This window comes from Urocampus carinirostris, chromosome 8 (genome assembly GCF_059441175.1).
Source record: "Urocampus carinirostris isolate Australia breed hairy pipefish chromosome 8, RoL_Ucar_1.0, whole genome shotgun sequence".
NCBI classification, from domain to species: domain Eukaryota; kingdom Metazoa; phylum Chordata; class Actinopteri; order Syngnathiformes; family Syngnathidae; genus Urocampus; species Urocampus carinirostris.
In genome coordinates this window covers 555,991-569,262 of record NC_142356.1, presented here as the reverse complement: position 1 = coordinate 569,262, position 13,272 = coordinate 555,991, and the positions used below count along the sequence as shown (strand labels likewise).

General features: G+C 40.9%; 1 protein-coding gene across 2 annotated transcripts in view; it reads right to left on the bottom strand.

The window, feature by feature from the left end:
* The window catches only part of mxi1 (max interactor 1, dimerization protein), a 63,486-nt gene extending 50,470 nt beyond the window's left edge, over positions 1-13,016 (bottom strand). Inside the window, exons 1-2 of one of the 2 annotated variants that reach the window (XM_088341217.1) lie at positions 12,736-13,016; positions 9,192-9,294 (exon numbers count right to left, since the gene is read on the bottom strand). In XM_088341217.1, coding sequence (XP_088197343.1) covers positions 9,192-9,294; positions 12,736-12,937 — 305 coding nt within the window. In that variant the 5' untranslated portion in view covers positions 12,938-13,016. Of the gene's footprint in view, positions 1-9,191; positions 9,295-9,382; positions 9,953-12,735 lie in introns of those variants that run through there. The other variant, XM_088341218.1, reaches the window with a different exon arrangement.
* Positions 13,017-13,272: the final 256 nt, after the last annotated feature.

Below are 13,272 nucleotides of genomic sequence, written 5' to 3'. Positions count from 1 at the left end.
AAGCACGTCGCCGAACCAAGCACGTCACCGAACCAAAGACGTCACACGCAGCGGCAGTCGGCGAATATAACAGAACAAAGTAGAGTGCGAACCGATGCGCTCTTTTCGAAAACTAGGGTAAATACAACTCGTGAAACATGACGGAAACGAAGAAAACGGATCGACCCGAGTCAGCAAAAGTGTGTGAGTACTCCACACTTCACCAAACAAAATAGGTGCTTCGCTTGCGAGCTCTGCAAAAGTGATATGGCACGGGAGCACTGCCATGGTGAGGCAGCCATTAAAACCAAAACATGGAGTCAGCAACGAGGATGGAAGGAGCTCAGTAGAAGGGTAAGTGTGGTTTTTATGCGTTTATTTGCGATTTCGAGAGTGGAAACCTTACCTTTGTCTCTGGTAGCTAGCTGATGTAGGAGTTTGCTTTTTAGCCAATTAATGACGCGTGTGTGTGAGATACTTTTTATTTCAGTTAAATCATCTTGAGCAGTGTGAAATTAGGCCTCATAAAAAATCTACTTTCAGACAATGGTGCAAAGCTTGAGCATCAACTTTTAATTTTCGGCCACAGTACAAGTGATCAAGTGAGGAAACGTGAGTCTCCGGTCGCTCGCTTGATAGCTAAATAATGAGCTACTTTTTATTTCAGTGAAATGAAAGAATGCAGTTTATGTGGGCACAGCACAAAAAAACAGTCCCAACCGCTAATTAACAAAAGGGAACAACAAATGACTTTGCACCAAATACAAAAAAAGTCACCTGAACCATCAAACATGATCATAAACATGTGCCCAGAGAGAGTAGACTTTAACATTGTTTCATTGCGTTTTATAAAAAAGCTCAACTCGCACACAAACTACTTGAAGTTTTTCTTTGCCCTCGTGTCGGTTTTAAAGGATAGTGTAATGTTTAGTCTGTACAGCCCATTGAGACTTTTTCTAATTAAAGGCTATGCACATAAACCTGGCTCAAATTGTTTAGCAGTTAGCGAAAACAGGAAGCAAAACCAGGTCAGGGTCCAGAAACCATCTAACCATCTTTCAATTTTTGGGAATCACAATTTTGTTGAAGTCCTTCACAATGTAATGCCCACCCCTACATAAGAGTACCGGAGGGAGAATTTGGGTGGAAAAGATGTTTCATTTCCATAACGTAGGTACACCCAAATGGCAGGTGTTTGATTCATGCGTCTGCAATGCAGTTTTCATTTACAGTGGAATCTGGGTTTTCGAACGCCTCTCAGTTCGAACAAATCGGTTCTCGACCAAAAATTTCGAGAAATTCTTGCTTCGCTTTTCGTTCAAAAAATCGGAGTTCGAACGCCGGTACGCTAGGGGCCATGCTGAGCGGCGTACGGGTGTAGATTGCCCCCACCCCTCGTGAAGAACTGTTGTCACGTGAGCGTGCACTCCTTTTCTGTTTTAGTTTTTCAAAAGCAGTGAAGGGAGTGTTTTAACCCTTAATTATGCCTCGAAGAAGGTCGGTGCAAGTAGCAAAGTTGCTACAGGTGAGAAAAGAAGAGTAGTGCGTACAACTATTGCATTTAAGAAAGAGATAATAGCAAAATATGAAGAAGGTGTGAGAGTTTCCCTTCTTTTGAGGGAATAGAGCATGGCTTCTGCAGACCACAAGAAGGTAAGAAATCCTTTTCATAAATCTTTTCTTTATCCTTGAACCGCTCACCACTTGTTGTGGAGACCCCAGTGCTAAATGACGTGTAAACGACCTGATTTTTTTATTTTTACACGTTCATGTTAGCGTCATCTTTCGTACGATTAGCCTGGGTTAGCTTCATGTTTACGTTCTTGCTAAGCATTCAGGGTGTTGGAACGGATTAAAACGATTTTACATGACTTTTAATGGGAAAAACAATTTTCGGTGATCGACCAAATCGGTTTTCGAACAGGGTTCTGGAACGGATTATGGTCGAGAACCGAGGTTCCACTGTATTTGTCATATACCAGCTCAGTAGCCTAGATGGTAAGGCGCCCGCTTTGAGACTGGGAGGTTCGGGTTCGCGCCCCGGCCGAGTCATTCCTAAGACGGGTTCGCGCCCCGGCCGAGTCATTCCTAAGACTTAAAAAGTGGTCGGCGGCGCCCTCTGTTGGCTGCGGCTGCATCGGCTCGCTACAACGGGTCAGGTGCAATCGACATTTCGTTCTGTGTACATTGTTACACAGAATGACAATACAAGGAAATTATTATTATTATTATTATATGCGGGGGTTGCTCGGAACATCAACTTTCTTTCAATCTCCCGCGCGCTCCGTTTTGTTAACAATAAATCAAGCGAGAGACGACAAATGGCCCAGGGTCAAATCCAAACAAAAAACATTGGGAAAAGGAACTGGAGCAACAACTGATGTCCCACCACAGTCTCTATTGGTCTGAGAGATGGGCCTTTTATGCCACAAGGCCGCCACTCCGCGTCCTTTCTATTAAGGAATCAATCGAAGTGGCTCCGCAGTCCTACGGTCCTTTCTGGTCTCAAAGACTTTCCCTTCGTCCCGAACGAGATAGCGACGTGTCTGCGGCGTAACAATACTGCAAAGCAGATAATGAATTGGCCGGGGGCCACGGGTGACTGCGCTACGCTTACATTATCCGTGCAAGAGCGTGCACGTACACGCACCAACAACCAGTGGGTCAATGCGATAAAGCGCTAGTCAAGTGAGGACAGTTAGATAAGGCCGCCACTTATAACACGACGCCGTCCTTAAATGGGCTCTGCTCGACACGTCATTTACCATGATTTTATCGTCGTGGATTCTGTGACATCATACAGTGAACCGTGTTGTATCCGGGGGGTTACCTTCCTCTGAACTCTTAATAATAGGCTAGGTCACTTTAACTATCGTGGCATGCGTTTTCTTTAGTGACCAGTGGTGAGCATAGTACTTTAAAAAAAGGAATTACAGTCTTCATTAGAGCTGTGAAAAGTGATGGGTCCCGGGGACTCGCATGCTCAAAAATCTATGGGTCCTAACAGAGATCTATGGCTCCCCAAAATTTAGTCTTATCGAGTTTGAAATTGTAAATCGGCGACAAATATATCAAATAAATCTATATATTCATTCAGTTTTAATCATCACAGTTTATTGGTAATACATATCAGTTATCACTTCAGATTTTTCAGTTCACAATACTCACTCACTTCACTTCTAGTCTATAGCATATGAATAACCTACTCTTTTCGTCGGCTCCAGAGCAGGGGAATGTATGATAATATTCTGAAAAATAGTCTGTGTAATATAGTGTAATGATCTGTGAAGCCCTTTGAGACTCTTCGTGATTTAGGGCGTCACAAATAAAAATGAACAAAAACGAAACTTGGGATCAGGAGATGGTGGAGTTGTGGCCTGTGAAGTCCTTTGAGATATGTTGTCATTAAGGGTTATACAAATAAATGGGACGTCCTTGACTGGAGTTAACTTGAAGCAATTAGACTTTGAATTTTATTTATTTTTTAGAAAACCCTTTCAGTTTTTTTTGGCTCGGCTCACTAAAAAGAGCCGTCTCTTTTGGGTCTCAAACGGCTCTTTGGGTTATTTTGTTTTTTTTAAACCCCTACATCGGTGTTTTTCAACTTTTTGACACAAGGCACACTTATTTTCATAAAAAAATTGAGGCACACCATCCGTAGAAAATGTTTAAAGATGAATCGCCAGGACCAGCTTGATGTTGTTGATTTTTTACTTAAATGATCATGTTGCCAAAATGACAGTATAAAGTACTTTGGTACACTAAAAGGACCGTTGTAAAGGGCTGTGTAAATAAAGTACTGTACAGTTAACATTAACATTTTTAATCATCATTTGTGGTCACCGTGGGTCAGGAGGTAAACCAATGTATTCATTCTGGTTAATAATTTTGCTGTCATTTGGGATTGTATTATAGGTTTCATCTTTTTAAGTTAAATATATTATATGTTGTTTTCCTCATGTTGAGGTTTTTGAGTTTTCCCTTACCCTCATGTCGGTTTTAGATCAGGGGATGGTGTAATAATAGTCTGTGGTTTGCAATAATCCCTTTGACTCTTTGTGATTAAGGGCGTCACAAATAAACACGACTTGACTTGAAACTATTTTTTTTTACAATTATTATAAAAATGAAAGACTTTTGTTGTAGCGGAACATTTTGTCAAAATGATGGGTTTTGGAGAAACTTGAAATTAAAAGATAATATGCATGGATGTATTGTGTATGTAAATATTAAACGGCAACATTATTACACACAGGTAGAAAACAACCCAAGGTACTGTAAACATATTGATAATTAGACTATAATCAAAGAATAAGATGACTGTGCAAAACACAACTAAGCATTTCTTATCTCATCGATTCCATTTTTAAAGTGTCCTGTAAGCGACTTTGGAACATGCAGCATTAACAACGTGATCATGAGTCATGAATATTACTTCAATAACCAGGTTATGAATGAATGTGATGTGAGGAAAAACTGAGAAAAATAACAAAATCGATGGATAGATGAAAAATTAAAACGCAATGGCAAGGCAAAGACTTAAACATGCATGTGAGAAAAAGGAGAGCATAGTTTCGGTATACAGCCGCTAGCCAATTCATGAGTGGCTAACGTTCTTTAGAAGTTAATGATAACTAGTTTCATCAGTTTTATGGGCCTCATCTGCTCATGCTGATACAGGAATCAATGACATGGCCGCTAGCTGTTATTGCTCGTTAATTTGCATCGATGCCTAATTTTAAACCATCTAAATATTGATTTCAAAAAATCTCAATGACGTCCTGCAATTTCGGACCAATACCATGTACATCAATACTGTAGTGGGCCCGGGAACCTCTTTGACCCAGAAAGCCATAACAGTAAAATCATGTTTTTGTTTTTTTTTAGGGAGAGAGCCATGCCATATATTTTCAGACAAAATTCAGCGAAACCTCCAAATCCATTCTTCAGACAAAATCGAAATTATCCGTGCATTTTATTTCACGTTTGGGGATTTGATAAAATTCATGAAATAAAAACAATGCCAGAGCCAGTATCCCGAATCAACAAATATACCCCTTTAAACTTGTCTCTCTCCCAGTTACTTAAGATTATTGAGGCTCATTTTCACCTTCATTTTTGTCATGGTTTCAAAAAGAGGTGCAAGCAGAGTTCTTTTCCAAAAATGACATTAAACTTTGTAAACGAGGATATTGGCGTATTCACCATCGGTGCAGACGGCGCTGTGCGCATAGCTCCACCCAATCAAATTGATTTATGTGGTCAGCTAGTGTTTTTTGTGTTTACAGTTTGTTCTGTGGGTTTTGATCTCGAAGCGCCTCAACAGTGAAAATACATTAATTATTGATCTCCCATATACAGGATTCTTTAGCATTGTATAGTCAAAACGGGGTCTGTTGATGTGACATCTTGGCTGTAAAATGTACTTGGATTGTTCCCTTTACATACTAGAACGAACCTAGTTCACTATTAGGGTTAAGCCGGCTACAAACGCATTAATCTTGTTTCTACCTTTATCAGAATCGGAATGCCATAAAAAAAATATTTGCATGTCCAGAATTTGATCTCCGAGACATATGTACTCATAAAAAGAGCCATAAGTTCCCGACCCTTACTCTACAGTGTTTGATTGCATATATATTTTTTAATATTTCACACACTTATAGCAAGAAATTCTTACATAGTTGGTCGCAGCATTAAGGACACATTCACTATTCACTGTTTGGTTACATGATAATATCAGGGGATGGTGTCATAATAGTCTGTACTTTGCAATAGTCTTTGATCTGTGCAGCCCTTTGAGACTCTTTATGATTAAGGGCCAAACAAACAAACACGACTTGACTATTGATAGTGTCTTTGCATTAAAGCCTTATGTTCGGTTTTATTTCGATTAAAAAAAATCAATTAAACGCCGTCTGAAAGTAGATCTGTTTTTGAAAATTTCCAAAATTTTTCTTTGAGTAAAACATGAACGGGCGGGGAGGTGGTCGCAAATGTGCTATTACGTTGCAAAAATTGTAAAAATGGCGATAACCTCAATATTTTGATTTTAAGAATTGTGATATATTTTTGCCCAACGACCCACTTTTGTATCTATTTGACGGCATGGTTGAATATCAACACCCGGGGGGTTCATACACCTTTTGCATGGTCAAATTTAAGCACTTTTCCAATTTCTCCAGGACCGTTCAAAGAAGAAATAATACATTATCATATCGTTAATAATAATTATTAATTTTCATTCTCATTATTTATATTTGTCCCCCTTGACGCTAACATTGTATTTAAGGTGGATGCAAGTCAAAGAACGTCAATCCTGCTAAAGTTGCATTTTTTTCATTTAATACATGTCTATTGAGTCTGAGTCAATAAACATGGCAACAATTTCAAGCATTTACAAGCACTGAGGACTGTTGCCATGCAAGAGCGGGTAGCATCGTGTGCCGGTGATGAGTAATGAGCGCTTCGCTCTCACATTAATATTAACGCGTGGAGAGCGAGAGGCCTTCGTTTGATGTGCCGTGATGAAATGAGGGATTCACTTGAGCACCCAAGAACATCACGCCGATGGCTCCTCAATTTGTGTTTTCATCCATTGCTCATACAATGCACGCAGAAAAAATGGGAGAGAATGGATTATTTCTTCACGGGTTGTTACAGACAGGCAGAATCTAATGCAACGTAATGGATTCAATGTCATCATTCCTGTCTTCAAATAACAAACGTGCATGTTTATGAACGATAAGACGAAGACGAGAAAATGGTGAGATGCGAGATTGAAACCTCACTGCTCCTATAACCAGGGTTGGTACACCCTTTTCATTGCCAAATTCAAGCAACTTTTAAGGACTTTCAAAGCTCCTTTTTGCAGACCATTCAAAGAAGAAATCTAGCGCTAATCAAAAGAACGGGAACCTTAGTTTCAAACCCTCCCTCTTTCGGAACCCTAAAATCGGTTTAAAACCCTAACTTACAGCCCAAAGCTTAGCTTTGAATCCTAGCCCAACACCTCCCTGTAACCCTAGCCCTAATCCTGTTTCAAACCCTAACCCTAGCTTCAAACGTATTTCCAAACCCTACATTTAGTTTATAAACCTAAATATGGAGCTCAAACTCCTAACAAGTCAAGTCCTGTTTATTTGTTTGGCCCTTAATCACAAAGAGTCTCAGAGGGCTGCACAGTTTATTGCACAGACTATTATTTCAGACTATTATGACACCATCCCCTGATCTGAAACCAACATGAGGGCAAGGAAAAATTCAAAAACCTCAGCACAAGGAAAATGAAGAAACCCTGAGAAGGGACCGCACACGTGGCAATCCCCCTTAGGGATGACCAGGCTGCAATGGATGTCGCAAGTACAAATAGTACAGAGATATTGTCAACAAAAAATACAGGTTATATAGGTTTAACACTAAACTTAGACCTAACTCTAGCTGTAACACTAGCCCAAACACAAATTCTGAACATAAATTCAGTTTTATACCCTAAAATAAAGAGCCTAAACCTTAGTCTCTAACTATAGCCCTAATCCTTTTTAGTCCAAGTTTTCAACTGGTACAGTGGAGTTCACGGGTGAATGCAGAAAAGAGGATGAGATGAGGACAGCGGATTAAAAAAGAAACTGATTTTAAACCTTCAACCTGCAAAAATTGTCATGCACTTAGAATATTTCATAACAATAACAGTCTTCTTATTTTTAATCATAGTCCTGCTTATCAATTGGTTATGGCCGTGCAAATTTGCAAGGGTAGGGATTCATGTGCCTTCTATATAGCATCACTGCAAGCCTTGGAGCCCACATAAAGACAGTACAAGCCAAGTCATGTATATTTGTTTGGCCCTTAATCACAAAGAGTCTCAAAGGGCTACACAGACCACAGATTTGAAGGACTTTCAAAGACAATTTTCAGTACAATTAAAAGAAGAAATGCATTACAATATTATACTGTTACAAATAATTATTATTGATTAATTATTATTATTATTAGGTATCCCACCAACATGAATGATGCATAGCTGCCAATATTAACACTGTAAGTGATAGACTACAGTTTCTACCCCTTAAAAAAAATTAAAGAGCAGGCTTATAAGCGGCATTTTTAAGCAGACTTTTCTTCATTTAATGCGTGGTTCCAACATACCAACTCATGTTCTACGCCTAAAAGTGGAAACGCCGTCAGGGCCGCCAGGGCTCTGCTGTATAAAAGAACATTCAACCTAAGGGGCAGATTGAGGGAGTGAAATCATATACCAATTGGCATGGTTATAAAACCATTCTAGACTTAAGAAGAACCCTGATCGATTTGTTTTTGCATCTTGCTCCTTTCTGTGGTTTACTAGTGATACCAAGAGCCAAGAAGAAATCCGGAGGTTCGAGGACGTTCTTGTGACCTTGCGCGCTTGTTAAAGACTTTGCAACTGGGCGATACAGTACTGTATAAATGGCAGACATGGGACCAAGTCACACATGTGCAAGTCTCAAGTAAGTCTCAAGTCTTCACCTTCAAGTCCCAAGTAAGTCCCAAGTATTTTTTTCTTGGGCAAGTCAAGTCACAAGTCAAGTCCCGAGTCTTAGATTGCCAAGTCCAAGTCAAGTCACAAGTCATAAAAACAGCGACTCGAGTCGACTCGAGTCCAAGTCACTAAGTCTCAAGTCCCCATGTCTGATAAATGGTACTGTATTTATTAGCTATGGGTCCTAAGGCTTGGTGTGATGCTAAAAGGAGAAGCAAGAACATGATAACTATGGAAACGAAGCTTGCCATCGTCCAGAGCGTTCTCCATTCGGGCCCCGGTGCTGTGGAATGCTCTGCCCACTGAGATTCGATCAACAACCTCAGTAGAACGGTTTTACTCTAGGCTTAAAACACACTTCTATTCGATAGATTATGAATGATTTATACACGTTTGATGACATCTGCTGATGCCGTGCAGTGTTTTCCTTGCACTCATGTAGGTTTTAGATCAGGGGATGGTGTCATGAATAGTCTGTACAGCCCTTTGAAACTTCTTATGATAAAAAGCTATACCAATTTAAATGACTTGACATTCAATATGGCGATCGCTTAAAGTCACGTGACCCTCGCAAGCTTCTGTTGTTGACGCAAGAAAAAAATCATCAAAGCTTTTAAAGTGCAAACACTAACGTCATTTGAGTTCAAGTCACAGTTGTTTGATGGTAAAGGAAACAAAGGACATCACGTACCTGTTGTGGTTATTACTGAACTTTTTATTCCGGAATTTTCTTTGCCTCGTGTAGCTTGTGTCCTGATTCGAAGGAAACGTCGAAGCGTAGCCGTGTTCGCATTCTGTTGAAGAAAAAGAAGACGTTTATGTCATGTTTCAAAAATAAATGCACACGAATAATCATCTTCTCCTTTCTTTCAATGACTGTACCTCTATCTCTCCTTTCGAGATATTCGGCAGCTTCCAACAGTCGCTGAATATTCATAAGCTGAACAGCCGTCATTCTTTGACCTCACTTTCTCTCGTTGAACATCGACAGCGGCGATAGAAAAGCAATATCGAAATACTTGATCGATATTTCAAAATCTTGTTTTCTTCGACAGGGAAAACCTCAAGCTAGCAAGCCACCGCCGTTCCTCTGCCCGCTCGATAGAAAACGTCCAAAGTGGCGTATCAAAGTGCAAAACGTTCTCTTGAAAAGCGAGAGATATATATATTTTAAGAAAATAGAGAAGTATAAATAACTTAAAAAAATAAAATGCAATCTTGGTAGGCTGACATGAGCCAGCGACTGGCGCTCTCTTCCTCTCCGCTTCTGTTTGCTTTCCACAACTGGCCAACGAGGAGGCGGGGACAACGAGTAGGCGTGGATGGGAGAACTCAAGGCATTCTGGGTAATGACGTTTAAGCTACTGTTCACGGGTAACGGTGACCACTTCTGAAAATAGCTCACCGGTCGTTGTGATTTTCTCGGAAACGTGGTTTCAAACTGACGTGAGAAATCACCAACTCTTCAAAAATATATATATTTAGAATGAGCTACATTTTCTGACATTTTAATTGATCTGTGGAAAGATTGTAAGTCATTCCCTTTTACAACATAAACATTGCAACAAAATCATCTTAATAGGGTCAAAAAGTAGCTTATCTAACAAGGTAGTATATTATTTTCCTTATTTTAAGAAATATTTATTAGAAAAATAATAATTAGATGAAAATTGTTCTACTATATTGACCCTGTTTCTATTTATTTCTCTTTCTCTCTCTTTTTCTTTCTTTCTTTTTATCTTCCTCTCTCTCTCTACTTTATCCCTTTTCTTTCTTTCTCTTGCTTTCTTTTTATCTCCCCTGTCTCTGTTTCCTTTTTTTTCTCTTTCTCTTACTACCTTTTCTGTCTATCTCTCTCTCTCCATATCTCTCTCTCTCTCTCCCTTTCACTCTGTCCTTCTCTTTCTTTCTCTGTGTTTTTTTTCTCGTTTCCTCTTTATTTCCCCTCTCTCTTGCTTTGAAATGAAATGAAATGAAATGAAATGAAATGATCTGCATTTCTATAGCGCTTTTCAAGTCACTGACTTCCCAAAGCGCTTTACATTGTGCTTCACATTTCCCAATAGCGGCCGTGATCTGTGCAGCCATGCAAGGCGCTAACCTGCTTATTGGGGGTATTGGGGGTTCAGTGTCTTACCCAAGGACACTTCGACATGTAACACGGACAAGCCGGGATTCGAACTGGGATCCCTTAATCCTAAAACGATCGCTCTACCTCCTGAGCTACTGCCGCCCCAGCTTTCTCTCTCTTGTTACTTAATTCTCTCTATCTTTCCCTTTTATCCTCTGTTTTTCCTCATTTTTTATCCTCTCTTTCGTCTTTCCACTTCCAATAATTAACCTAGTAACAACATTAAAACTAATACTAGTTAAGTTATTATTTTAGAAATGTATATCAAATTGTGTGAATTTCCCTACGGGGATGAATAAACCATCTATCTATCTATCTATCTATCTATCTAGACATCTATCTATCTATCCACTAATTCACTAATAAGTATTAAATGTAGCTCTCAGCTTGAAAATTGTCGTAGACCCGTGATGTATAGGGAACAAATCGTGTTATTTGGAATAAATTCCCATCTTTTAAACTTGAAACCTCCATCTTTAACCGAATGAAAATCCTACAAATCCCACAAGACAGCAGGAGGAGGGGGCGGGGCTACCAAACAAAGCCAGGCCTGGCAACACGTGACATAACAGCGGAGCGGGTCTGTGATTGGCGAGTGCCTTTGATAGACTTGGGGGGCTGAGCTCGCCTCCGTCCAACCAGAGAGCGACTTTGCGCCATGTGCACGCCAGAAAGACACGCCCACGAATAACAGGAAACAAACAATCCGGGAAGGGAATCTTCAGAACATTTGAAGCTTCCCCGTTTTTATTTTTTTTACAAAAAAATCATGACATACACGCACAACACCATTTTAATATTACTATTATTTTTGAATATGAATTTCTTATCTCACTTCGTCCTCCACGTTCGTCCACGCGTGTTGGAGGCTTTTATTCTACGTGGGTGTTATGACGTCATCTGAAAAGTGCCTCGCAGTGCACAGACGCATCTGCGTGGGCGCCAGCGTGCACGCACTCTCGCAATCAATACATCACATTTAGCTCGCGTGGATCGATCACGGAGCCGTGCATGCGGGGAGTCGTGCACGCTTTTGCGTGGATTTGCAACGAGAACTATGTTATTTCATTATGACATGTTTCCGTGGGAGCTTTGACGGATTTTTCTCTGCGTGGAGACGTGCACGCGTAAGCACGGCTTTGCAATGAATACGGTGTTGTCATCACATTGTTATTTGTTGTGCATGACTAGAGGCACCACTTCTTGTGGTGTGTCCTGCCCGTCCCTTTCCAGGCCGTTGTTTTAGGTAGGGGTTCGCTTCCCCACTCAGATACAGCACCTGCATCATTTGGTAACCATTGTTTTTGGGTGCAACGCATCATCCCACTCTTCAGAGATGAGCCCAGACCACGGCAATGACGGGCAGCGTCCTTTGTATACCGTGACATGACAATAGTGTGATAATGAGATAAAATCGACTGCCTTTTCTCAAGTCATCTATATCATTGGTCATCCAAAACCCTGGCTCTGAAAACTCAGATGATTTTGGACCTGTTAGGGATGGTGCACGGGCCAAAATAAAGTTGATTAACCCACATTTGTTTATGAATAACTTAATACATAGTGCAATTCTTTATTTTCTGACTTTTGTTCGGTGAAGAATCCCGAAGGACTATTTGATTGTGGCTTTCTGGAAAACAATGCATGTTTACAGTCCTGCAATGGCCCTTATATCAGAGGAGAGAGACTGTACGTGACCCTCACAGGAAAAAAAGTTCCGGGGGTCTATGTCTTACTGTTATCCTGCAGGCTGCAATTGCCCCCCGGGCTGCGAGTTTGGGACCGCGGGGACGTGCAAGCGTGCACGCTCCTGCGTGAATTGCAGAGAGTGATGTTATGACGTTGCTATTACATTGTTGTCAATGTTCCCCAAATAACAAAGCAGCCTGACTTTCTTCGTGGATCAATAAGATTCTTTCCTGCGTGGAAATGTGCACGTGTGAATGCTCCAGCGTGGATAGCAGCATGATTAAATAGTGATTAGGTCGCTGTTGCATTGTAATGACATTGTCATTAGACTTTTCCGCGAACTCGGTGGAAGCAAGTGGCTCTTTCTCGTGGCGTGACGACCCACGCGTGGAATTAAAATCATAAAGCAACTCACTTCCGTCCTTTTTCTCCAGAAATCGAGCCGCCTCCAGCAAAACTGTCACATTTTTGAGAAAAGTGTCGATAGGGTCCGAGTGGAAGACGTCATCGAAAGGACAAGTGGACATGTCCAAGTCTTGCTGGTCTAAGACGGACGCTTCGGAATCCAAGAAAAACAAGTCCTCGCTTTTGAAACTTCTCCGCTCACTTTTCGACATTTTATGTAAAAAAATGTGTATCTTTCGTTCCTTTCCTCGAGAAAAGAAATGTGAGATTTGTGCCAGTGGACGCTGTTCGTGTCAGATGGATTCTGATTTTTTTTTCTTTTTTTTATGAATGCGGGCTGTCTCTTGTGGACAGCAGCCAATGGGGTGCGTGAGAAAACCTAGTCCCGCCCCTTTCAGTCGAGAAGCTCCGCATGGTCCTAATGCTGAACGTCCTGAGCAGAACGTCAGTCACGAGCAGGGTCATCAACGTGGTGCCGGCGGGCGCCAGGTGGCCCCCGAATAACAGCCGTCACGCAATCCAAACCCCCCTGGTACCCCAGATAAAA